Below are 27398 nucleotides of genomic sequence, written 5' to 3' on the forward strand. Positions count from 1 at the left end.
GAATATCGTAAGACAATAACAATGACAATGAATACTTTAGCCACAAGGACAACGAAGCGCTGCTCCTAACACACACGTTAAAAATTGCAATAACGGTAACAGGATATTCGTATTGACTTTAGGATATACAATATAACTGACTTATTGTATAATAAATCGGCGAAATTGCAGCGATATAATTGCGCAGCGAAGGTAAACGAACGACAAATGTGAGTGGTGTTTGTGGTGTTGGCGCGCAATGCGTTAAGAAACGTGTTTATTTCCTTCACTGAGCTTGAAAATGATACTCAAGACGCATATATCACTGATTTCAGTTAAAGCCAAATTATGTGAGTTGAAACAAATCTCTTCGATGTATTACTGCTGCAAACGGATAAAAATTTAGTGACATAACTCCGAGTATACAAGTGCCGGTCGTGAAATGAAGTATTACGAATACATGTATTCTTAGAATCGTTATAAAAACCAAGCTATATTACTCGAGATAGTTTCTATATGTATGCGCCTTTTCAAATTATACTTGAAAAGAAATGGCTAAATTTCAAATCTCTCTTTAGCTGAATATTTAAGCGATTTGAATAGAGACCATTATGTCCAGCACATTATTCATTCATGCAATTTAAGTGAGAGCAGCGAAAAAATACACAAAACTATATTAGAATTTTCATCGTTTTTCTAGCTGCCTAATTTCTTCGCTAAATGTTGACCCGATAACCCAAATTTTGCGCTACAACAATCCTAATCAACAGTGCGCATATAATGCATTTCCTATGCAAAAGTGGGTTGCTGTTGTAATGTAAAATGAAAGCGAAAATGAAAGTGGCCCTATTACTACGCATATCTGCTGATGATTTCGCGATTGTACAAGGAAGTGCCAGAATAAAGCACAGTGGAGCTTCTTATTAAAGGAGAGAGTTGACGGAGTTTCCTTTGCTTTAAATGTATATTTTCGAATAAAGTGGAATATATATTTGGGAAACACTTCTTACTAGTATAATTACATGCAAATTTTAAATAAATAAATTAAAAAATATATAATATATATATATATATATAAATAAAATTTAATCTGAGAATTTATTTTTTGTCTCATAAGAAAATATGTATTTCAAAAGTTATATTTTAACTACATATATCTGATTTATTTATACAAATAAATTCTATTGAAAAGTTCTACTGTACATCACTTTATGCAGCTAATCTCCAGCAGAGAACGGCGAATGATTTCTGTCAGCAAGTTTGTTTGCTTTGCGGCGCTGAAATTAAGTCTTGGCATCCACGAGTAGTGTTTGAATTGTTAAGATTTGTTGGAGTGTTGAATTTTACTAACAGCAAAGTCCTTTCACATTCTGACATAATTAAAATCGCGTGTACACTCCCATTTCAGCTAAAAATAAGTAATCACTGCCCTTGTGTATGTTGGTTAATACATCTGCGCCTTCTCTGCCCCTTCTTGGTGCGTTTGCCTTTTTACTCCATTACTGCGTATTCTGCACTTTTACAAAGTCGTTCTTCCGCGTTGATGAGTCTAATTAACGAACTTCAATCATTGCAGTTTTCTGCAGTGCTGCATCACTGCTCAGCTTTCCTTCGTTTACACCGTTTTTTGTTTCGTTTGCTTTCGAGGAACTTTTTTGGAAAATTTGCTAATTTTTTTTAAATAGTGCGAGGTATTTTTGGAACGAAATGGTTTCAATCAAGCCCTTTAAGTGTTATACTTTTGTAACTATCCTTTCATTTCATATTATAGAGATGTACTCTACTGCGTTCGTTGCTTATTTAATTTATTTTTTGTCAAATACTTATTTTTAATTAATATTCTTTGCAAAGTTGCTTTATTCATTTGCGTTTTCTGTTTTTTTTTTTCTTTTTAGCCCAAGAAACTGCAATACAAGACAAAACACAAGATAAAGGTAACACAAAAACACTACACACACGCATGTCTATACATATATACCACCCAGTTACAATGCAATATGATACATACACTTATATTATTGAATTATAAGGGTACACCAATTGGTATAAAATGTAATTGTATGGTTATATTATATACATATTATTTCATACAATAATTCAATTTTTAATTTTTCTTCAGAGTAATTTGACCAATTTACCCAAATTTGTACAAAACACAAAAGCGAGATATATTTAAATACTTTGTTATGTATTTTTCGTATCGAATGAAAAAATTAATCAATTTATCAATGACATCTTTGCCTATTCACAGTATTCAGTATTTTCGTTGAGTAACTCAACATAAACCCGATTGCACAGATACTGAATGCAAATTTGCACTTATTTGCAGCCATCTGATATGACCCCCATCTTCTTCTCAAACAGCAGTTTGGCAGATTCAGTATAACTTGATTCCCACCTATTCATCTGCATTAACGACTGATGCAAAAGAGTGAGCAGAATGGCGTTGCTTAACGTAATTTTCAATTTTTTCTTGTATCTTCAAATAATCTATACTCTCGCTCATTCCGCCCATTGATTTGAACACACATCTATTATTTTCCATAACGTACAATGTTATAATGAACTGCTTCCAGTCGCTAAATGGATTTTACCGAGGATCAAATAAATAGTCAAAATATTCAAAAAACAAACGGTACCCACATTTATATACAACTTTGTCATAATTTAGGTTGTTACCAACCAATTTTCATTTGGTACATTTACTATTGGAATTATACAGACCAAAAATTTGTCAAAGCAATGACCCAAATAACGTCTGCCCAATTGCAACCAGCTCACATGTCCCATTGAATATGCCCCATATTTTGCCCACATGCAATGGGTTACAAACAAATATATCCTTTCTGCTGCTCTTCCAAAACATTTTCTCCATACACTAAAAATCTCGAAAAATACCCAAATGTTGCCGTCAAACAAAAGTTTTGCTCACAATAGAGTAAACCCATCTATTTGCATACATAGTAGGCTATATTTATTTGTATAATAAGCATATATGCTTTGCGTATGTGTACGCATTCACTATGTTTGCAAGCTCTTTATAATCATCATAATATGAATGTTCTGAATTTATTTTTACATTTGCGAAATAATGCGAATTGAAAATTTTGTTGTTGTCGCAGTTTTTCAGAAAAATTTAAAATGGTTTTTATTAGAAAATTTTATAGCTACGAAGCATCGGTACTTATGTAAATATATATTATTTAATATGTAGTTGGGTTTATCACTAAATAACCGCAAATAATATTTAGCGCATAGCAGTGGGTCCAATACAACAATTCCGCTCAGGAGTAAGAGATTTCTAGCAAAATTCTAGGTTTATTAAAGTTTTTACTTTTTGAAAATCGAAAACTTGTTACTTGTTTTTATTAGATGCACAACAGTGTTATTCCAAGCCTCCTCCTGACTGTTTTGCTTTTGTTCTATCATTTTTCAGAATGGAAAGGGCATCAATATTTGCCTGCAGGTATTCAAGTACACACTCAACGCTTGTATTCGCCATAAGTATGAGTACAACATAAAAAGTGAGCATATTAGGGAAGGTACACAACAGAGAAATCACAAAACATTAGGCCTAATCCCGACAACAAATAATAATAAAACACACACTCACACATACACCGAATGTGACAAAAAGTCGTAAAAATACATATTTTCTTATTTTTATATTTTCTTGCATGCATAATAAGGTAAATAATAAGAGGGCACAAAGCATAACTACTGAACGCTCCTTTTGCATAGAAAAAATCATGCACACATATAAAAATGAACATTTATTTGCTTCATAAGCAGTGATAGTTGAAATCTTTTTTTGCATTTACTTTACATATGGGGCATATTACATACATTTATTTATTTACAGCTTTAATAAAAAATATCCGTATAATTTATACAAAAGACAAAAAATTCAATAAAGCTATGTCGTAGAAATCTGTTGAACTCTTCTCAAAGCAAACAGGTTTTTTCTTCTTACATACAGACATTCATGTATACATTGCATACATCCATTTAAAATAAAGTACATTTGCTTTTCCTGCAGCTCCATAAAGTTCTCACTTTTAAGTTAAGAGTCTCAATCCAATGCACTGCAAAGATCGTAAAATTATTTGTTATAAAAATCATAATAGTTGTGTTCCCTAACTGTTGTTTGTAAAATCTAAAACCTAATCTAGATAGATATAGAGTTATATATGTAAATATGATCACTATTATGCCGTATGTTTATCTAGCGGTTGTCAGATCATGATAACAGCGTTAAGGACCAAATTTGTCAATAACACTTCTTTTAAGTATTTCATGCAATAAAGTGAAATGGATGTAAGCGGAGAGTAACTAAGCCCAGTTCTTCATACAAGCTTCTAAAATGGGCAATTAATGTGTAAAAAAGTGTGCCAAAAAATGTAAAATTGATACATGGTCCACTTTTTGGAGCACTGTACTTTTTTATAAACCTTATTAAATTTAACAAAATTAACATATCAGGTATCTTTATGGAATTGTGTGAGAATATTTGAATGACCTTAATGGTTTAGTAAAAAAAAAGAAATTTTGAATTCTATTCATTCCTTCAGATTGCCAGATATCTGAATACAATTTATGGAAAACACTTCGATTATTATATTGGGATTTGGTAACAAATTGAGTATTATATGAACATAGCTTCCACTAAAATGATACATTTAATGTAATATACTTACTTCTGTTGATTTCCTTTGCAACATTTTTATAATAAATTTTTATTGGTTTTTTATTGATTGGCAAATATCTCCCTTGCGCTTTTTTGCTCTTTATTCAACGCTTTATAAAAAGTATTACAGTGATCAGATTTAGTTCAAATATGCGCCGTTTCGTTCGACAATTTGTTTCCATCTAGACGGCAACTTCATAATACCCCACTCGTAGAAACCCCCCTCCTTATTTACGAAGAACTCGAACAGCCACTTTTTACAAGCCTCTTTTGAGTTCAACTTTACACCACCAAGGTCGTTCGTCATGGACAGGAACAGGTAGTAATCACTTGGCGCTATGTCCGGGCTATTAGGTGGATGCGATAAAATCTCTTCTGACGAGTCATCAACGAAGTGTGTGGTCTGGCGTTGTCCTGAAACACTACACCCTTCCTATTGGCTAAATCTGGACACTTCTGGTCGATCGCCTGCTTCAAGGGTTCAGTTGTTCGCAGTAGATGGTAGAGTTAAGCGTCTGGTCATATGGGAACAGCTCGTAGGGGATGATTCCCTTCCAATCACACCAAACACACTTCAAAACCTTCCTGGCCGTCAATCCCGTATTGGCCACAGTTTGGGACGATTCACCGGCCTTCGACAACGACCATTTTCGCTCGATATTGTCGTATGTGATCCATTTTTCGTCGCCAGTCACCATCCGCTTCAAAAATGGGTCGAGTTCGTTCCGTTTCAACAGCATACCGCAGGCATTGATTCGATCCAGAAGTTTTTTTGCGTCAAATCATGCGGCACCCAAATATCAAGCTGTTTTGTGTATCCAGCCTTCTGCAGATGGTTTAAAATGGTTTGGTGACTAACTCCCATCTCCTGGACGATGTCACGAGATAAAGTATTTACCAAAAAACAAAACATAAATAAAAAGAAATCAAATTTTTTAAAAATCCATTACTGTTGGTATTACATAATGGTAGCACTCTCTAATTTTTAACCACAACATTTCGATACTATTTAACTTATAATTAATAAAACAGTAATAATGTGTGGCTCTTGAGTGAGCTGATTAAAAATCTTCAGCCCTGATTAAAGTATTAAAATGTGGGTACATAGCAAACTGCTTCAGCAATTTCTATACCAAATATAGCCTATTGTATGCATTTAAAACCACTCTTTAAGAGTTTAACTGAACCCAATACTTAGTTGTTTGTTTTATAGCTATTGCTCCGGCTTTTCTGCCTAAGCTATTATGCCAACTGCCGGGTTCAAAAGCTTGTGCTCCATGCGGTTGTGAGAGTTTGACTTTTTTCTGCAACAAAACCAACGCACAACAATGTTGCTGAAGCAATTTTCCAACTACAAACAACTATTTACTGACGTCGCTGTGAAGACAAGGATAAATGCACACACATCACATTTGTCTTTATGCGCCTACGGGGCATCGTTGAATTTGTGCCACAGTTCCGCCATTTCGCCGGATATGTTTTTGCCTACAATGCCATTTCCAATTCATTTTCTTTATTCTATTTTGCATTTTATTTGTTAAGCTTTCGTCGCCCCTTTTCTTTCGTCCTTTGTTTGTTTACCTACCGTGTATACGCGTGTGTATGTGTGTGCAACGCTGTTTTTATTTGCCCCGAAAGTTTATTTATTCCTTTCCGACGCATACAAAGAAGCAGCTATGAGCACCGCCAATAGTGAATAGGAGGAGCGCGAGCTCATTGCGGAGGAGGACTGCACATTTAAAATTCATTTGCGTTGCTAATACAAAATGGCCAAACATGTTTTTACAATTTGGCTTAAAGTTTTTTGCTAAAGCACAATATATAAATAGTGGTCTGTTGTTAAGCACTACTGTTATTGTTGCATACTCGATAGTAAATCCGTAATGTCGACATTTCCCATCAAATTATATTGTCATATGGGGACTAATCGACACAATGCATGCAGTTCTTCAGTGGAACTGCCTTTCGCTTCGGTAATCTAATCTGGATTACAGCAAATAGTCATTATTCACAATATCTTGGGAATTATTGGCTCCTTGTAAAAGCGAATATTCATTGTAAAATAACGAAAAGATTTAAAATAAGCTTTAAACGTCAACTGTCAGCTGTCAACTAATGCCTTTAAGAGCAAAGATAATGTAACGGGCGAATTGTATTTGCATCTTTAATATAGAAAGTTACTTTATATAAAATATGTCCACTTAGTGCAATCAGCTAGTTATAAACTAAACTACAACTAGTTTAAATTGTAAAACCAAACTTTCGGTATAAAGATTTTTATACTCTCGCAACTAAAGTTGCTAAAGAGAGTATTATAGTTTTGTTCACATAACGGTTGTTTGTAACACCCAAAACTAAACGAGTTAGATATAGGGTTATATATACCAAAGTGATCAGGGTGAAGAGTGGAGTTCAAATCCGAATGTCTGTCTGTCCGTCCGTCCGTCCGTCTGTGCAAGCTGTAACTTGAGTAAAAATTAAGATATCTTGATGAAACTAGGCACACTTATTTCTTGGCACCATAGGAAGGTTGCTTTCGAAAATGAGCAAAATCGGTCCACTGCCACGCCCACAAAATGGCGAAAACCGAAAACACATAAAGTGCCATAACTAAGTCATAAATAAAGCTATAGAAATAAAATTTGGTATAAAGGATCGCACTATGAAGGGGCATATTTGGATGTAATTTTTTTTGGGGAAGTGGGTGTGGCCCCGCCCCCTACCAATAGAGCTATATAAACCAAACTTTCTGCAGTCGTTTTTTTTAGCCACTTCCTAATACAGTCCAAAAATGAAAGAAATTGGATCATAACCACGCCCACCTCCCATACAAAAGTTAGGTTGAAAATTACTAAAAGTGCGTTAACTCACTAACGAAAAACGTCAGAAACACTAAATTTCACATAAGAAATGACAGATGAAATCTGCACCCAGATTTTTTTACAAAATGGAAAATGGGCGTGGCGTCGCCCACTTATGGGTCAAAAACCATATCTCAGGAACTACTCCACCGATTTCAATGAAACTTGGTTTGTAATAGTTTCCTTACATCCCAATGATATGTTGTGAAAATAGGCCAAATCGCTTCACAACCACGCCTACTTCCTATATACCAGAACTTTGAACACGATCTGAATCGTTTACATTACAATATATAAAGTAAGTACTAGTGAAGATATCGGTGCAGAACTTTGCACAAATACTACGTTTATAGTGTGGCAGCCCCATTCTAAAAATCACCGAAATCGGACAATAGGTTGTCAAGGCCCCACATATCGAACATGAGGACCTCGGTACTTCTAACCTAATATTATGGTTTTCAACTTTCAATGGACTTTATACAATATATATGACGAATATGTGGGTCAAATTGTGTATTATATAATATAAATAAAGTTAAATAAATAAATTGCGAGAGTATAAAATGTTCGGTTACACCCGAACTTAGCCCTTCCTTACTTGTTTTCAATTTAATTGTTCTGGCCAAAATTATTTATGATAAAAAATACCTTCCAAGAAATTTTAATAAAATTTAATGAAAGGATTTAATTTGTATGTGTTATAAATTAATTTCTATCACTCCGTATTTGAAATTCGAATTAAAGTGTCGGTATCATAGAGTTGGCTAGAGTAATTACCCGAAGGTAAAAAAGTTAGTAGATGAAGTTATATAATATATAGAAAAAACCCTCATCACATGTGCGCATAGAATTGGATGATTCCAATATGATATTTTTATCTTATACTAGACGACCGCGTGTTTTTGTGGCTAAAATATACTTCCTTCTATATTTCCGGTGCTGATTGTCTTGGGTCTGCCGGTATTGCTCCCAGAACTTTGCGTTCACTGTGGTGTGTCAACTTTTTTGGACGACCTGAACGTGGTGTATCTGTAAAGTTCCAGACTCTTGAATATATTTGAATATGTCTGCTCACCCGATGGCGGTTTGTTAATAATTCGGCAAATTGCAGATAATTTTTCGAATCCCAAATAAAATTGCACGACCACACCTCATTTCAACTTTACACTTTGACTTTTTACACAAAATTAATCTTTTTGGGTGTGATTTTCAGTTCTTTTTTATTTGACAATATTGAATTCCTGGAAGAAATGAAAGGCATTAATATGCTAAACATTTAATCGTAATAGAATCGTTGAACATTGTATGAAAAAAATTGCGATTTCGGATTGTTTTAGTTGTATTTGAACTCCATAAATGTTTGAAAAAGATTTGTGCGTAAACTTTTTAGCACACTGTACATTAAATTATATCATAATAAAATTTTCAATACTTTGCATATATTTTTAAGCATAAGTGATTGATATAAATTGTTGTAGATCTGTATTAAACGCAAATTGTTGTTTTTGGGCTATTGACAAACATCAATCACATTTGTTTTTATATTTTTTAAATTATTAAGTTTTTTTATTTATGTTCAATATGTTTATACTCAAATCAAATTTTATTGTTATTAAATTTCTCGAAAATTTTCAATATTTACTTATCCAAATAAGCTCTGTATATCGGTCCAGTCTTTCATAAGTTTCGAGGTTTTTATTCATTTATACATACATTTATAGATAAGTTATAGATTTCATTTTATTAAAAAACTAGGAATTATCAGATAATTAAACTGTTTAAAACCGGAATTTGAGAGAATACAATATAGTTGTTTTTTTTTTGCGAAAGGAGAAAAAATATAACAATGACAGCGTGTTGGGCACAAAAGTTATATGCCGAGCATAGCAAAAGGCATTTCTGATCACCGAAGTCATTGGAATTTGCAGCAGCAACTAAACAAAAGTTGTATTTGTAATTGAATGTCTTTGTTTTGCATATTCATCAGCTATTTGGGTTTCAATAAGATGTAATTTTAGTTTTTTATAAAGGAAAGAATTTAATTTATATTTTTCAAAGTTCTATCTGTCATTTAAATTAAAGTTTATTTCTTTTATTTTACAATTTAGTATTTTTTTCTTTTTTTTAATTTTTCAATTAAATGTGTATTCTATTTGATTTTCAATTTATTCTAGCTCATTCAATTTCGGTCGTTTAATTGAATTATTTTGTAATCCTAATTGCTACTCTCCGTTCTAACTGAATTATCAATTTGAACTGCATAAAATATCATTCAATTTGCATTATTCGCAAACGAACATAAATAAAATGAAATGAAACCATTTACTTTATTATAGCTTTTCGATTTGGTTCGCTTGCCATATTTACTGCCTAACAATAATAGCAATGCAATGTGCTCATATACAATTTATGCAGCTGCTTCTATGTATGTATATACATATGTATGCGCATACAACAACACACAACAGTGTAATAAATCTCATATATTTATGCATTCTTTTTTTAATGCTTTCATAAGGATGTAGCACTCGTCGCTTTAATTTTTGCACAGCTCCTCCTATCTTATTTGAATTTAATATTTTATTCATTGTGCATATTTCAGCGCTTTGGCCCAAATATGCGACTGCTCGTCGACTGTAAAACATTCGATGGCGAAAGGCGTGTTGCATGCGCCAAAATAGCTCTACAAACACACACACACTTTGTTGCATTTGCACATAAAATAAATGAAATAAAATGGAAATATATTACTCTTTTGGTGGGAATGCAGCCTTTTGCGCTGCTGCCCGTAATTGGCTCCCACTTGTGTATTTTATTATTTCTATTAAAACGGTTTTATTTATTTGTATTTCATTTTTATTTACTATTCGCCTTATTACATTTCACCAGCTTGCTTATTCATCGTGCTCTTCCTCCACCTCCTTCCCGGCGCACAATATTAACTGGCCAAAAGCTTGCAATAAACAATTTAAGTGGCACGTTATGGCAAAGTATCACATCTCAGGGCTTTTCCACTCCTTAAGCAGACGAAATTTTCAAATTATCTCCTCCACAACTTACGCAGTGGACATTGGCGCCTGTTTCCACAGCGACTCCTCGAGCGAAAAGTTGTATGTCTACTCGATGACGGTTCTGGTATAAGCGCATTGGCGTTAAGTGCCAGTTAGTATTGTTGTATTGTAGATAGGTAGGAGTCATCATTTATCGCAATTGCCTCAACCAATTCGATTCTACTCAAATGCTTTAGTTGGCTGGGATCCACCCTCTCCACGCTTTAACGGAATTTCGAAGAATAAATTCCATCCCACTTCCATGTAGCGCATCTTTTTATGCGTGCACCCTGTATATTATCCAGCATAGCATTATTATTTATTTTCGTTTCATTTTTTGCTCGGCATATAACATATTTTATTAGTTGCACTTGTTTCTCCCTGCTTTGCCAAAATTGCTACTGATAAATATTTAATTTTTATATTTCTATGCGCTACAACTTCCGAACGCTTCGTCCTATAACGAAAATTTTAACCAAGTGCAAATATGGCTGTGGACTAGACTGGTTTTGTGCTAGTTAGTTTAGTATAACTTACTTAGAATTTGAGTGAATTGAATAGACTAAGAAAATAGACTACACGCCCGGGAATATATCAAGTACCATTTGAATTACGAGAGCTTTGCAGAGCTGTAATGGAATGTAATCTTTATATTTATTTTGTAGCGATTTTCCTAAAACATGAAGGACAATGTGAATATGTATAAGAATATTGTATACAGTTTTATGTAATATTTACTATGGATGGGATGGGATCTTTGCCCTCTCATCAGGAACATCTGTAATGTTGCCACACTAGTTATTTTATTTATTTAACCTTTTTTGTCGAAAGTTTTAAAAACTTGAAACTCAGCTGCTTTTGCAAATTGTGACGTTGATTTATGATTGTTTGCGATTTATTTATCATTTTCGCAATTCTTTCACTGTCATCTCCACAATTGCTTTTTATGCAATTTTATGTGAATTGCAACTGCAGCAAATCGTATTGCGTAGTTTGCATATGCAGTTTGTATTTAGCAGCTGTAAAATGTGCAGACTATAAATATTCAGCCAACAGTAGATGATAAATCAATTTCATTTTTAAAACAAAAACTATGAAATCAAAATGAAAAACACATTTTGTTTCATAACTCAATGAAAATGTGTGAATGTACATATGTAGATATGTACATGTCCTGATATATGTACTATGTAGATACTTACGTTGAAATTGATACAAACATTCTCGCGCGATTTTTTCTCCCAAATAAAGTATATTTGACACTAAAATAAATAGAAATTCTCTCTTTCCCCTATAAATTTATTCGCCTTATTCCCTGTTTTGGTAATTTTTTTGCCACAAACTAATTTCAAAAGTTTAAACAAATAGTGTGCTTATTTGCTATTCCATTTACCGTTAGCCTGTTAAACTTTCCACGCTACCGTTGGCGAAACTTTGTTACCGTAACAGTGATTTCGCAGTACCCAGTGAGGAATTTGTAACCTGCGTTACAAAAACATGTTCATTGAAAAGCAGAGAAATTGTTAGTAATAATTTAGCTAAAACATTACCTCAAACTCGGTTGTTGTCCACGACTGTTATATGAAGTTAATCGGGTTGGTTATATGGAGACATAACGGTTATGTGGTGTTTTAAGGACCTTATAAGCCAACTCCTCTTCTAAATCCTTTTTAAGACCTTTCTTGTCTCTGGAAAATCATAACAATTAGCACCGCTTATCTTTTACGGTACACATTCTTATGAAGAATTTCTTCCCAAAAAATAGAAACTCTTAACTTGTTAAAAGCGTATGTACCAATTAGTTACGACGGTCAGTGTTTCCAGCAGATTTCTTAATTATTTATTGCAATGCTGAACCCGGTTGTGAATAGTGATTCACCTTTTAAATTTAGTCACCTACCCTTGAGAACATTTCTTCAAATAAATAATAGAACTTTATATTTATGTGAAAGAGCTATGCTAGCAATTTTCACAAGGTCTAACAGTAGTATTATCGATTTTGTTGAACGAAAGCGAAAAGTTTGCTCTATAGTTGGTATATTTATCTAATTATTATACTCTCGCTGAGAGTATTATAGTTTTGTCCACATAACGGTTGGTTGTAAGTCCTAAAACTAAACGAGTTAGATATAGGGTTATATATATCAAAATGATCAGGGGACGAGATGTCTGTCTGTCCGTCCGTTCGTGCAAGCTATAACTTGAGTAAAAATTGAGATATCTTGATGAAACTTGGAAGACGTATTTCTTGGCACCATAAGAAGGTTAAGTTCGAAAATGGGCGTAATCGGACCACTGCCACGCCCACAAAATGGCGAAAACCGAAAACACTTAAAGTGCCATAACTAACCAACTTCAATGGACTTTATACAATATATATGACGAAAATGTGGGTCAAATTGTGTATTATATAATATAAATAAAGTCAAATAAATAAATTGCGAGAGTATAAAATGTTCTGTTGTTACATCCGAACTTAGGCCTTCCTTACTTGTTTTATTTAATATTTTCTGCCGCTACAGCAATAAACTTTGAAATGAGCTTCTGACATTTGATAGCTACTGAGGACAGCAAAGATCTCTTTGGTTTTGTGAAAACAGTAGTTTAAAAAAAAACGGGTATAAATATTAGAGGATATGACGATAATTTAACAAACATTGACAGGATCTAGTAATTTTGTTATTAAGTTTATCAAGTCCAAGTGGGAATACCTTCAAGGATCATCTAGAAGACCACGTATTTACATGCATATATACTATGTACATTTATAAGCGCAGCCTCAGAATGTATAAGTAGCCTTGTTTACCCAAAAGCGACCACCAAAACAAGCGAATGAAATATACAACTAACCAAGAACCGAAAGTTTCACAAAGTGGCCCACAAGCAAGCAACTAACGATGACCGCAGCGCATGCCATGCAAAAACACACACGCACATATGTACATCCATATAATTTTGAACTGTATATACAAATTACATATATTTGTATGTCTATAGCATGCTTCGTGTGAGGGAAAAATAAAAGCCTCCAAAGAGTTTACTTTGCTTTTCAACACCAAGAACTAATGCGCGCGAATTTATTTGAGCACTCAAATCTACACAATATCTGCAAAGTATAGTATATGTACATATGTATGTTTATCAACATATATGTATGAGTATGTGTATGAAAGCACATAATTTAAAAAGTAATTAGCACAGTCAAATAAAAGCGGGTAAAAATGCGCGGCAACAGAGATAGAGGTAGCGGTGAATTCGCATTCTCTGCCGGCAATGAATTGAGTTAATCGCACGCACCATGGGAGGTGGCAGTTTTGAATGGATACATATTTGCAAAATATACCCGAACGCGGGCGTTGGCTGGTCGTTATGCAGGCGCATCCGGCGCAACAATTGCTAAAACAACATACGTAAATATGTAATATATACCTGTGTGCTATTATGCCCGTCACTGTTATTTGATTCAATGCACCTCCAGCGTCGTGGTGCTAATATAAACATATAAGTAAATATGTATAGCCGATTCGGTATGCGTTGTTTGTGTTCAGCTGATAACACGGTATGGCGGCGCGTTTCGTGTCTCTTCGCAGTTCTCCAGGTTACTGGGTGACCCAGTAGCTGGAGCAGTTGCAGCAGAGCTCATGGAACAGTATGCGTGTTGGATGTAAATAAGTATGTGTATGTGATGTGGGTGTTCACACAGTCAAAACGTGATGACAAGAACTTAGTGGTATTATGATTTGGTTTAATAATATACTTTGTAATTGATTGAAATGCTTTCATATGTGTGTAAAAAAATTAAATGATTATGATTATACCAAAGGAAGTTTTACTTCTTGAAGCCAGCAGAAAAGATACTTCCCAGTTACTGCAACCGGTTTCCGAGAGTATTTTGAAGTCGCAAAGTCAGTCCATACCTCTACTTGCTACTGAATAGCCTTGCGAAACAGAATTCAATGATAAACGAATAATGAACTCAGAGATTACGGGTCTCTTAGAAATGACTTCGTTGAAAATGCTTCCGGACGTCATGAATGAAACGTTGTTCGTTTTCTCCTGCCTTGTCTCTTGTCTTGACCTGAATCATATAATATTTTTAACCTTTAAAATTTAATTAAGTTAGTAATTTTTAATTAATTACAATTTGCAATAAGATTAAAAATTATAAAACTTTCGATAAAAAGGAAATTTAAATATTCATATTTCATTAATTTAAATTATTATTTCGTTACACATTGCAAATACATACTAGCACACGTTTTTTAACTTTAACTTTACTCAATTCATACATATGGGATAACTCAGTATTAAAATTTATATGATAACCTTGTTATTAAATACTGCATACTTTTAGGCGCGGTGTGTGACATCTCGTATAAACATGTCTTTCCGTTGAAAGGTGTGTACACTATAGGTGTGGCATTCTAGTCGCTGTCGCTTTAATCAGACGCACATATTTTTGTACTTTTGTGCGTATTTTACATATATATGTATATATATATGTATGTATATCTGAGTACATACCCAGGCACATACACGCATGCATTTCCATTTATGCCCTTATGTATACGCCACGAATCTTTGTAATGTCCTAGACCAACTTTTGCACAGCTGTGCTCCAGTTCACCATTTCCCAGCCGTGTCGTCGTTACTTCCATTCATTGCTGTTTCTGTGTGTGTGCTTTTTTTTACTCGTAACCTTTTTATTTGCTGTATAAATTGTGGAAATAAAAGGTTGTCGTTGTGGCGTCACAACATTTTCTTGGCTACTTTCGCTGACATCCTTTTGGCGCTGCCGCCCTTCGTTACGACAAGCATGCAGAGATACAATTAGGTGTGCTCGCACAAACTCACATACACTGAGATCAGTATATTTGTAAATACACTTGTATTCATATGTGCCGAAGTGCGCTTGTTAAGGTTACATGCATGGATAAATGACACAAGCACACGCCACCGGCAATTTGGAATGCAAAGAATAAAGCGTGAAATAGAAATCTGCATGAACTCAACTGTGTAGTTTTTAACCAAATATTTTGTGCTTTATATCATTTACTGTGGCAGGTCAGCAGTTCACTATTTGGTTTAGTTGAATGAGAAAGAAGTCAAGCACGCGGCACTTCGCAATCCAATGCTATCGTCCATTGTACTTCCGGACACTGGCACTAATGATTTCACCACTTGCAGCAGCTGTCTCCTCCACTGCTGATTCTCATTAAAACGGAAACGCATAGTTCGCCACTTTTCCGTAGTCGCAATGGCTTCAAGCTTCGTACTTTGGTGTGCTAGCACTTAAAATGTGGCAGGATACCACAACATTTTGCCGGCTGAAAAGTGGGTTATGCCATATTCCTTGCAGCGGAATTAATTGTGGTGAATTTAAAATGCAGTTGCTGTCAGAATGCGATTTTTTATTAACCAGTGTTGGTTTATTTCAATTAAAGGCAATTAAATGTAAATTTTTCAGTAAATGATTGTGAATAGCATCCTGCATTGAATTTTCACATTCGCATTAAAGTCAAAGTAATAATAAGTCACTTTCACACACAGTTCATTTTGGCTTTAAATTGATTTTGCATGATTCTTCATGATTGTTGATTTATTCAACAATTTTAAAGCATTTGTGGTATCCGATATCCTTCTATCGGACGACAAATTAACGCTTCATTTTCTGCTGTGCTCTAACATAAAATGGAACGTTTGGAATAAGTTGGTTAAGTCATACTGAGTCTATTAATTTATGATAGAGATTAATAAACCCCTTTCTAATGCCAAAAGACAGTCTAAAATGTCTTTATTATAACATTTCTATAAACCCTTTTAATTTTTGGTGAATGGAATTTGAAACAGAATTTATGTCTGAGCTGTATTTCAAATTGTACTTTGACTCATAAGCATGCAATTATTTTAGACCATTATTAGAAATCAACAGAATATTTTCCAGCCTCTTTAAAGCTTAAATATGTATATACTATATGTACATACATATGTATGTATGTATGTTTATGGTTATAAAAATCAAATCCCAATTTTTATACTGCGTTTGTGTTTTAAAATCCCAGCAACCGTTTAAATTTGAAAACTCCACAACAATTAATTTTTTGAATAATAAATTTTTTTACATACATATTTCCTATGCACACCGAGAGTTGGAGCACTTCGCTCCCATTTTTAAACAGTTGTACAAGTTTACAGCTGTTTGTGACAGCAATTGTGGTGCTTTTGAATTATTTATTTTTTCACGTTACATCCGTTTCCTTACTAATCTCTTCATGCTGATTTTTTTATTCTCCTTCGCAGACTGGCGTAGCACTGACAGCACCGACCACCATGAGCGCGTCCAACGGCAATTGTCCGTATCATCCGACAGCAAGTTGCTGGACGAAGACATTCGAGAGGAGACACGCGTTATTATGCGCCCGAAAAAGCCGCCCAGACCCAAATCGGAGGTTTTCCTCAACAAACAGGACCCGCACCCACGACGGAAACGGTTTAGCGCATTTGGCGTAAGTATCTACTACTTTATTAACTACAAGCCAGTATTAAGGTATATAAGTATACACAAATTTATTGTGGACAACGGAAAACGATAATAAAAAGGTAGTAGAAAGGAAGTGCAACACAATAGGGAAATAAAACGGCATAAATATTGCATTAAGCGCAGTAGATTAGCGAAGAAAAAAATAATCACATCGGCAACAGAGAATTATACTTTTCTCATTTTCTCCATTCGTAGTCTAAGTACAATTTTATTTGGTTGTCTTTTGATGATTCTTGTCTGTTTTGGACAATTAAAAGCGACATAAAACGTTAAATACCCACTTTACTGTCATTCGCGGTTAATCATACCACACCACTGTCATCACATTTTCCAAAAAAAGGAAAGATATTCAAGTAAAAAATATATAAAATTTTACTAATAACTTACCATTTGCACACATGCCTTTTGTTATACAAGAACCCTACTAATATTTTGCCAAATTTCAAGAATGCAATACACCCTGTGCTTGGATTTTGTTTGCACATTTCGTGCGTCACTCTGTAGCAGCAATGCAGTGCTTGCTCACAACACATTCTCAACCACCACTAAATCATGTCGTTAGTTGTTGGCAGGCATACTGTGAAATTCTTTCAATACATTTGCTGGAAGCGTTGTACCGTTGAATTCTCAACTAGCTTATAATGCTTGACATATAAGTAGAATGTGATTTGACGGTATATTCAATTTGTTAAGTCAAATTTTTGATCTCTTTGGAATTTATCTTGATGGGACCCTTGCATTAGTTGCTTGAGTGTCCCGATATTGAATACATTTAAGTTGTCATTAAAAGTAAAATATGTATTAAAACGGTGGTCGGTTGCCCAATACCCACGGAGCGCACACTGAGTGTACGTGTGGAACACACGTACTGCAATCATTACTACACCATAGAAGCGATGTCAGGTCAGTTGCTTGCTGACATCACAGTGAGCAAAACGTATGGTGGGATTATACGCATGCATGTATGAACACAAAATACAATGCTTTTTATATATATTATTTTATTTCTATTTTGATTATTAATTTTTTTATTATTTTTTCAAGTCAGTTCACAAAAACACAATTATTAATTTTCCAACTTTATTCACTATTTTAAATGTTAGTAATATAATCATGTTATTAATTCGATGTGTTTAATTCGAAGTATATTATCGATTTTTTTTTTTTGCAACAAATGTAATTTACATAAAGTTTACTGCTTTATAATGTTTTCAACTTCCCCTAGCTCTTAATATGGGATATATCTTAGCGTATAGTCTTGAACTTAGTGTACCTTGGTGGTGAAAATTAGTGAAATTGGTTCAGAAATAACCTCAGCCTATATACTATATATGATGATTTTCGTTATTCTATTTTCTTCGTTAGCTTAGAAAAATAGTAAAGCACTAAATTCGATAAATTAAAAAAAAATTGCATATTTTATGGAGTTAACATATATTGCTCAACGAAGTGACACACATAACGTTTATTTTAAATTTCCTCTCTACTTACAGGGCGACTCGCCATTTGGAAAATCGGATGCCTATATAAAACTGGAACCGCTCGGTGAGGGCTCATATGCCACAGTATACAAGGGCTTCAGCAAGTAAGTCAAGCATTTAAATTGTTTTAAATTACATTATTTATTCAATAGGTGACACACACATATGTATATAGGAAACATTTGTAAAGTGAATAAATTTCACCCTTTTAACGATTTATGTAAATCATAAAAGGTAAGCCCTTTCGGTTTGCCAAATCCTATCAAGCTACAAGCGATTTATTTGTCGCTAATGCCACCCAAAAGACTGACAAATATTTATTAAAATAAAAACGAGATGAATGTTTGCAGCGATAAGGCGAAAAATGGAGGCGAGCAACGACTTCCGTAGACCTCCTTCAACTTTATTGTGCGCGCTTGTCGCTCTGCCAACCTCGTAAATTATGCTACTACTTTAGACTGCTGTCTGTTTTTCAGCCTTTCGATATTGAAAATTTGACCCTTTAACGCTAGGCTTTAGGCAGGTTTGAAAAGGTCGTCGAAGGAGGAAGGGTCCGTTGTTTGTGCTTGTGCCGTATACATATTGGCACGCATTAATTTCACTTGCGAAGAGTAAGCCTAAGAAAAACGAGTAGAAAAGCGGAGTCTTATTTGTATTTTGATTTATTTGTTTGTGCATTGTGTGCCTGCCATATTTGGTGGTGTTCTTTTCACCACTTTTACACTGGAGTATGTCCCTTTTGTGACATTAATGTCACCAACCCACACCGCAATCAATCACAATCAATACCATCAGGCTTGACTTTTACAGTCACCCAATCGGAAGTGTTGCGCAAAAAGCGGGTGAAAAATTGGGACTTTTTTAAAGAATATATTTTTTCCAGTGAATCGAGTGGAAAACTGTCAGTTTTTTTTTTTTATTAAAGATTCATATATATATGCAAGTTAATATTTAAATATGAATGTTAGAAAAAGAAACAAAACATAATACACAGTAAGGACCTTCAAAATGTGAGCGAATTTTTACTTATTGTAGATATTTCGTTTTTAATTAAAAGATTATCACTAAGCCTATATGGTTGTAGTTATTCATTCATGTATGTATGCATATATTCTATTAATTTATTGTTCATGAAATTTTTTAAGAATTTATTTAATTTCATCGTAATTTAAAAAAATTGTCACTTTTTGTTGTTATTCCGTATAGCAAGTGACTGTACCAGAACTTCTCCACCCCTGACGGCTTTGGTTTCAGCTGAAATGACAAGCCGTTATCAAGCATTAAGTTGACAACAGCAATAAATATGCCACTTAAGAGGGAAACATTCTACTCTAATAACTTCAACTTTATTCACGTGCTTTCTTGTGTGCTGTATTGTATTTTTCTTCTCAGTTGCTGACATAAGAAGGCCTGAGAAATGAGCCACTTTATGTCACTGTCAAATCAGGGTGGTCATTTTATTAAGGTGACATACGTCACGGCCATTTATCAACAGCCTACCCATATTTATAGTATTTTATGACTCAAATGTGTAGATTTTCTTTTTGCATGTAGACTGGGTGACAAAAGATTGAAGTAATGCAAAATTTATAAAGACGCCAAGCTCTTGGCGTCATCTCACATTATTAACCCCGAAAATGCTTCTATTAAAATATATAAATCTCTTTTTTTATTTTTTTTTAATTTAACTTAAAAATTTCTTTTCTAATTTAATGCTGTCAAGCAAATTCACCGAAGAGAACTTTACTCAACTGTTAGTTTTATTTTGATATACAAATGTATGTATTAAGACATTTACTTGGAGGCTGGATTTTGAATTCAGTAATTTCTGCAGTAAATCCCGTCATGTTGCACACATTTCGCTTTCAACACATTTAAATTGCTGCAATTATTTGGCGAATTTAAATACCACACCTTAATTGCTTTTAGCGATGACCATGCGCTCCCAGCCACATCTTCGCTCCCAACTTCTCGAAGTCTGCGTGTAGTTTCGCATTATTTGTCAGCAATCTGATTCTTGTCCGAGATATGGAAAAACAAAAACTTTTCACTTCGCAATTCTAATTTTCATGAGTTGTACTTTAGTTTTTTTTCTTTTTTGCCTTTTGTTTCTTCTTCTCTTCTCTTCTCTTTCGCATGCTTGTCCAACATTTTTTACACTTGTACAATTTCTTTATTCTCATTTTATTTTTTCGTAGTCATCGTTACGTTTCCCCACGTCTTGCTGCTGCTTCCTGCTGCGGCCATCTTTGTTGCTCGAGTTCCTGGATGCGCTGGAGCCGCACTTGCCCATTTAGTTTACTTCCCTCTCCTGCTCTCTCCATACCGCAATTACTGCTGCTGCGAATTGACAATTTCTCACAATTGCATGAATTTCATGAATGATTTCATTTGGGTTACTGTTTCCGCTTCTATTCTTTGCGCTCGCTTCGTTTTCCACTTCCGACAACTCATTATGACACAATACTTTGCTATTGTTGTTTGTTCTGCCTCATGGGCTGCCAAAGAGTTTTACATAATTCGCTCGACAATGATGAACTTTGTAAATTTGCTGGTAAACAAATGAGGGGAGTATTTGTTCACGAGCTCAATAATTCAAAATGAAAATGATTATTTGTGGAGATCAAACTGCGCTTGTTCTCTTTGAAATAACATTGAAATTGGCCTGTTAGTTTTACACGAATGTTTAAGGACAATTTCACAGCGTGAGTATAAATTAATCGCTGCAAGTGGGAAATATATTCAAATTATGAAATACAGTTCAACTTCCCTAACTCGAATCACCATAATCTTCAAAAATACTTCGAGTTATGGAATTTTCTTTAAAAAATATCATTTTTCAAAAACCAGTAAAATATAGATGTCGAGTTAAGATGACGTTGAGGCCGATCCGTTTGAAGAAAAGATTAATGGGTTGAGTTTAAACGTTATAAATTAGTTTTATTTATACGGGTGTGTGTTGACAATATTGTTAATTGTTCTATGTGTAATTATTTAGAATTAAGTGTTAGTGAATATGTTATATATTGACCTGTTTAATATTAGATTCTCTTCGTGTTGTGTTGTGTTGGGTATTGGTTCCTCCTTGTTGATTGGTGTTATTTGTGAGGGATATAATCCTTGAGTTTGTGTGTACACTGTAATTGTCACAGTTTTGGGTTTTTGTTATTACCGTTTTCGTGAATTTCACTGTAACTTGTGTTAATTGGAGTTTGTATTTTGGTTTTTCTTATGAGTTTTGTTCCTTATATGAAATCGCGGGTTTCTGTGTTCGTGTTATTCACTTTGTTTAAGCGCGGGTTGTGTTCGGGTTGTTCACTTGTTCTTCTATTTGTGTATCTCTATGTTGTTGTGTAAAGGGTGATCAGTGATTAGCGAAGTTGGGGCGGTTTATCTCCACTGCATTACCTCTCTATTACTTTTTGGAGAGTAATGCACATGAGTATTTGTTTGGACTAAACATCCCGGCCGCCTTGCAGTATCTGCGAAATAAATTTTGTATTAGTGGGGTTTGTGGGTTTATATTCTGGAGTATACTTATCTATTATAGGGTGCATGTTAGGGTCCAGATGAATGCTATGCTCTGGGATATCATGGTGCCATTGTCTGGGTTGAACAATCCGGGTAAAGTATGGGTAGATATCCGCTCCGATCTCCAACATTATATCTGCTTTGCTGTTTTGAGGGTCAAGACTATGTTGTCAAAGGGTTTTTGAACACATTTGAAGTCTCTTAAGGGTCGGGTTTAAGAATGTGTAAGGGTCTGTTTAGCCAGTAAGGATGATAGCCGGGTTTCTATTGGTAGTGTTTGAGATCTAGATTTGTCAACAACTTCGTTCTTGTTGGCTGGGTGTAGTCTTGGGTGACCGTGTAGAGATGAATGGTGCTTCCCATTGCAGATGGAACATCGATTCCTACTTGTGCATCCTTCCGTCTTGTGTGACCTCGCTAAACAGTTAACGCAATAGCGGTGTTTGATGACTACTTCGAATTTTTTATGCAAGTTAGCCGACAAGTATTTCGTACATGTGGCTAACCGGTGGTCATCTTCACATAATCCGCATGCTACTATATGATGAGTTGTTCGTCGGTGGGTTTTTCGGGTTGTGTGTTGATGATTTTCGCTTTCATTTTTCTTCCGAGTAGTGGGTAGGGTTGATATATAGCGCCCATCAGATTTATTTCGGGTAGTTTTTTGAAACTTTTCTTTACATATTCCATCAAACCTGGGATTTACTGGATCCTTTGGGGTTTCCTCCACCTCTTCAAAGCAAGTGAGTAGATACTCTGGCTTGATTTTGTGATGAAATTATGCTATTGATGAGTTTTTGGAGGGTTGGGTTATGGGTCCGGACAGAATCCATCCGAATACTGTCTCTTGAGCTAGGAGTGAGCCTAGAATGTTTCGTTTTATTCCGCCTAGTAGGATATTTGGGTAGATGTCACCAATTAATATATCCACGGGTCTCGGTTTGTGGAATTGGGTATCCGCTAGGGTGAAACCTAGATTCTTTAGAGCCAGATTTGGATTTATTGGGTGGGTACATTATCGGTAATTTTGTTCATAATTAATGCCTGAGTTGAAATTTTGTAATTCGTGTTTACGGGTGAACGTAGGGTAATATTACACATTTTCGTGGGGGTTGCTAAAACCGTGTTGGTTATTCCGGTCACTTGGGCTGATGTAGAGTGGGTGGGTATATCCAGACTTCGTTGAAGTCTTTCAGATATAAATGTGGCCTCCGATCCTGAATCAATGAGTGCTCTTGCAGAATATCGCTGACCATTATGTTCTATCTGAACCATTGCAGTGCCCAATAATGTTTGCTTCCTACTGGGGTTGAGTGGGTCTTGAGTTGATATTTGAGTGGACTGTAGTGTGGTGGTGTAGGCTTGCTGAATTGTGTTGTGGGTGGGTATTGCGGTACTTGTAGCGGTATCAGAAGTCGAACTGGTCACTTCTGGAGTTGTGGTGGATTCTCTATGGATCAGGGTATTGTGTCTTTTATGACATTTTCGACAAGAATATTTACTAATGCAGTTCTTGGAGCTGTGTGATATAGCTAGGCAGTTGTGGCAATAGCCATATTTTTTGATTGTGGCAATACGTGTCTCAACGTTCATTTTTAGGAATTTGGGGCATTCACGAATCGGGTGATGCTTATTGCAAAGTTTGCAACTTTCTGCTTCCGGGTGGGGTTGAGAAGAAGTGTATCTGTGTTGATAATTTGAGGGTCCAGCTATTGGGTTTTCTGACACATTGGCATGAAATGTGTTATATTTCTTTCCGTCTGTCTTTTTTACTGAGCCAAGGTGGGGTTTTGTTACTGAATCCTTGAAATTTGATACGGATTCTAGAGTTTTATATTTATGGGTCAAGAAAGAGTCGAAATTTGACCATGTGGGTATAGAAGTAATATCTTCTAGGGTAGATTCGAATGCTTCTAGTGTTTGTTTCGGTAGTTTCGAACTACAAAGATATATCAATATCGGGTCCCAACTTTTTGTGTCAATCTCAAGATGGATTAAATTGGTTAACACATTGTTAACCGTTCGTTGCAGGGCGCAGCCTGTTTCTTGAGTGACATCGGGTAGGTTGGAAAGGGTTTTTAATTGGGTGTTGACTTGCATTCTTTTGTTTTCATTCTGCTCGACCAGATTCTTCCAAGCCAGTATGAAACCATCATTCGTAAGGGGTGTGTTTTTAATAGCTTCTCTTGCTTCGCCTCGGGTCTTCTGGGTAAGGTGAAAGAGTTTTTCAACATTACTTATTCTGGGGTTACGGATATACAAGGCCGTAAACATATCTCGAAATGTGGGCCAAGCCGTGTAATCTCCGTAAAAGATGTCGGTGTCACATGGTGGTAGCTCAATCTTGGGACCGAAATCTATTGTAGAGTCTTCTGAGGCTCTTTCCTTAATGGGTTGGGATGACGCGAGGGTTTTACATCTGTTTACATCTTCATTAATTGAGGCTAAACAGGATAGGTACATATTATAGGACTGCTTGTATCTATCCTTGACTTTATTGAAGTCGATGGTTTCGCGGGTATCACTAGAAATTCTCCGAATAGCATCATATGCCCTTTCTGCTTTCTCGTAAAGCGAATTTAGTGTAACTCTTTTAATTTCTAGGGTGTAAACTGTTTCTTCTTCAGCTTGGGTCTGGTAGTGATCTTCCACGAATTCTATTAAATCGGTGGTAGTGAATTTAAAATCCTCCATTTCCATGATTTGGGTGGGTGTAAACAATGTTATTTGAGTGGGTATATATTAAATAAACAGTGTAGAGAGTAAAATTTATAATTTGAATTTATTTTCAAAATTTCCGTTTTTGGTTTTTTCTCCCTTTGTGTTGATCTAGAGTTGTTAATTTTAATGAAAATGGTTATTTTTACAGTTTACGCACGAAATAAGCTACAAAATTAGGAATTCAAAGTTTTGCAGGATTTTTGCAATTTTTCTTACTGGGCCACCTTTCGAATTTCCTATTGGGTATTTGCTTTAGTTTGCACTGTCCGCTTTTGGCGCTCGCTACCAACAATTCTTCTACGAACTAGATCGCTAGTTCGTGTGTATGTAAATAGGTGCGGGTGTTTGAATATATTTATATTAATTACTTTTGAGCAAGAGTGCAATAGCCGCAGCATGCAATTATGCGTTTTATTATTGCACTTCTTCTCGTGGGTACATGTATGTATGTAATTAACTGGTGATCAAAATGTGTCAAACTCAGTAGAAACAAATGAAATGAATTTAAGTTCGCTTAAATGCACAATTTGTAATTTGAATTTTTGACAATATTGATTTGCACTTTCAATTTAAATAATATTGATGAATTTGGGTCGCACTTACAAATTTTTTGCTCTTTATGATATTAGGGTATTTTATTTGTGTGTTGACAATATTGTTAATTGTTCTATGTGTAATTGTTTAGAATTAAGTGTTAGTGAATATGTTATATATTGACCTGTTTAATATTAGATTCTCTTCGTGTTGTGTTGTGTTGGGTATTGGTTCCTCCTTGTTGATTGGTGTTATGTGTGAGGGATATAATCCTTGAGTTTGTGTGTACACTGTAATTGTCACAGTTTTGGGTTTTTGTTATTACCGTTTTCACTTATTTTATGTTTTCGTGAATTTCACTGTAACTTGTGTTAATTGGAGTTTGTATTTTGGTTTTTCTTATGAGTTTTGTTCCTTATATGAAATCGCGGGTTTTTGTGTTCGTGTTATTCACTTGTTCTTCTATTTGTGTATCTCTATGTTGTTGTGTAAAGGGTGATCAGTGATTAGCGAAGTTGGGGCGGTTTATCTCCACTGCATTACCTCTCTATTACTTTTTGGAGAGTAATGCAGAGGAGTATTTGTTTGGACTAAACAATAGATTTATACCCAGTTTTATTTAATTACTTCGCATAAAATTTTATGTATATAACCTTAAAACATATATTCTGTTATTTTGATTATTGCACTTTGCTTTTGTTTGGCTCTTGGCGTCTGTATCTCTTGACTACATGATTTATGCAATCCATAAGTGTAATATCGTATTTTTTATTCGCCTCCGTAAGATATAAAGGGAATCTTTTAAAATTCTGCTTCGATAATAGAATTATAAATTTTGTATTAAGCCCAAGTTGAAAAGTTCGAGTTATGAAAGGAGATTTGTATGAAATTTTACTTCTCATAAAGAGTTCGAGTTATGGAGATCTTCGAGTAAAGAAGTTCGAGTTATAGAAGTTCAACTTTACTTATTGAATACACTATTCGGAAAGGCTATTTCTTTCTTTTGTCAGCTTCCTTCGCTACTCCAAGATTTGTATTGTAGCCAATCGAACAAACTATACCAAGACGCCTTCTGACGTATGCGCAATTATGTTGCCGTTCTTTCAGGAAGTTCTTCATTCTTCGTAATTGATTACGAATCATTAGTTTTTAAAATGAATATACAAAATTGTGTACTTTCATTTTTGACAATAATTAGCATTTAAGCAATTGTAAAACTGAGTTTGAACTGAACATTGAATATAGCGGTTATCACTTTAATGAAGTATCCACATACTCACTTCGAAGAATTCAGCTCGATAAATTATAACAAGAGAGCATTTAGAAAATGCTATAATCTATAGCTAAATCGAATCCCTTTTCATCACTTTAGTATTTGGTACTCCTATAATTTTAACGGTTTATTCTCTTAAGCACTTAAGTGTATTGCAGAATTCTTCATACATTCTTCGGAACTCTATGCCGGTTTACTAAGTAATTCTACTTGAATAATCTGCTTGAATTAAGCTCATAATGTTCCAGTGTGTATATAATATGAGAAAATCACATTTAGGTGTTTCTTTCTCTTAAATTCGCAAAACAATATAAATAAATAAGTGCATTTATTTGGCCTTACATCATCTTATAAAAATATCCAATTTCAGTTCTCGTCTGCTGCAGATAGCAATCATTAGTTGCACGACTGTCAGCGCCACGAAAAAACATAAAATAAATATATAAACAACAACATCTAAAACCAAAAAATAAAATAACCGCCGACACATATTCAGCCAATGACACGGCGGGCATATTGATTTTCCATACAACAACAAAATTATGTAGATTTTTAGCATATATTTACATATATACATACATACATACATTAATATGTACGAATACTATAGATGTCTGTATGCAACCTTACGCTCGTTTATAGTTGGCACGCTGATCACGTACTGCCACAGCGTGTGCCACCAATGCAAATACTTGAGAGATATAACAGCCGCTACCCCGCAAGCAGCATTCCTCATCCTC

At 34.7% G+C, this 27398-nt stretch overlaps 1 protein-coding gene and 1 non-coding gene across 6 annotated transcripts in view; both read left to right on the plus strand.

Moving 5' to 3' along the window:
- The window catches only part of LOC105216288 (cyclin-dependent kinase 14), a 224713-nt gene that overhangs the window by 174729 nt on the left and 22586 nt on the right, over positions 1-27398 (plus strand). For 4 of the 5 annotated variants that reach the window (XM_054230011.1, XM_029042886.2, XM_054230012.1 and 1 more), the window contains 3 exons: positions 1875-1913; positions 16878-17083; positions 18612-18703. In XM_054230011.1, the coding sequence (XP_054085986.1) occupies positions 1875-1913; positions 16878-17083; positions 18612-18703 (337 nt within the window). The remainder of the gene's footprint in view (positions 1-1874; positions 1914-16877; positions 17084-18611; positions 18704-27398) is intronic. The other variant, XM_011190703.3, reaches the window with a different exon arrangement.
- LOC114804444 (U7 small nuclear RNA) lies at positions 17814-17878 on the plus strand. Its single transcript, XR_003752641.1, has one exon. It is a non-coding gene; the product is annotated as a U7 small nuclear RNA (small nuclear RNA).

Source organism: Zeugodacus cucurbitae, chromosome 4 (genome assembly GCF_028554725.1).
Source record: "Zeugodacus cucurbitae isolate PBARC_wt_2022May chromosome 4, idZeuCucr1.2, whole genome shotgun sequence".
Lineage (NCBI taxonomy): Eukaryota > Metazoa > Arthropoda > Insecta > Diptera > Tephritidae > Zeugodacus > Zeugodacus cucurbitae.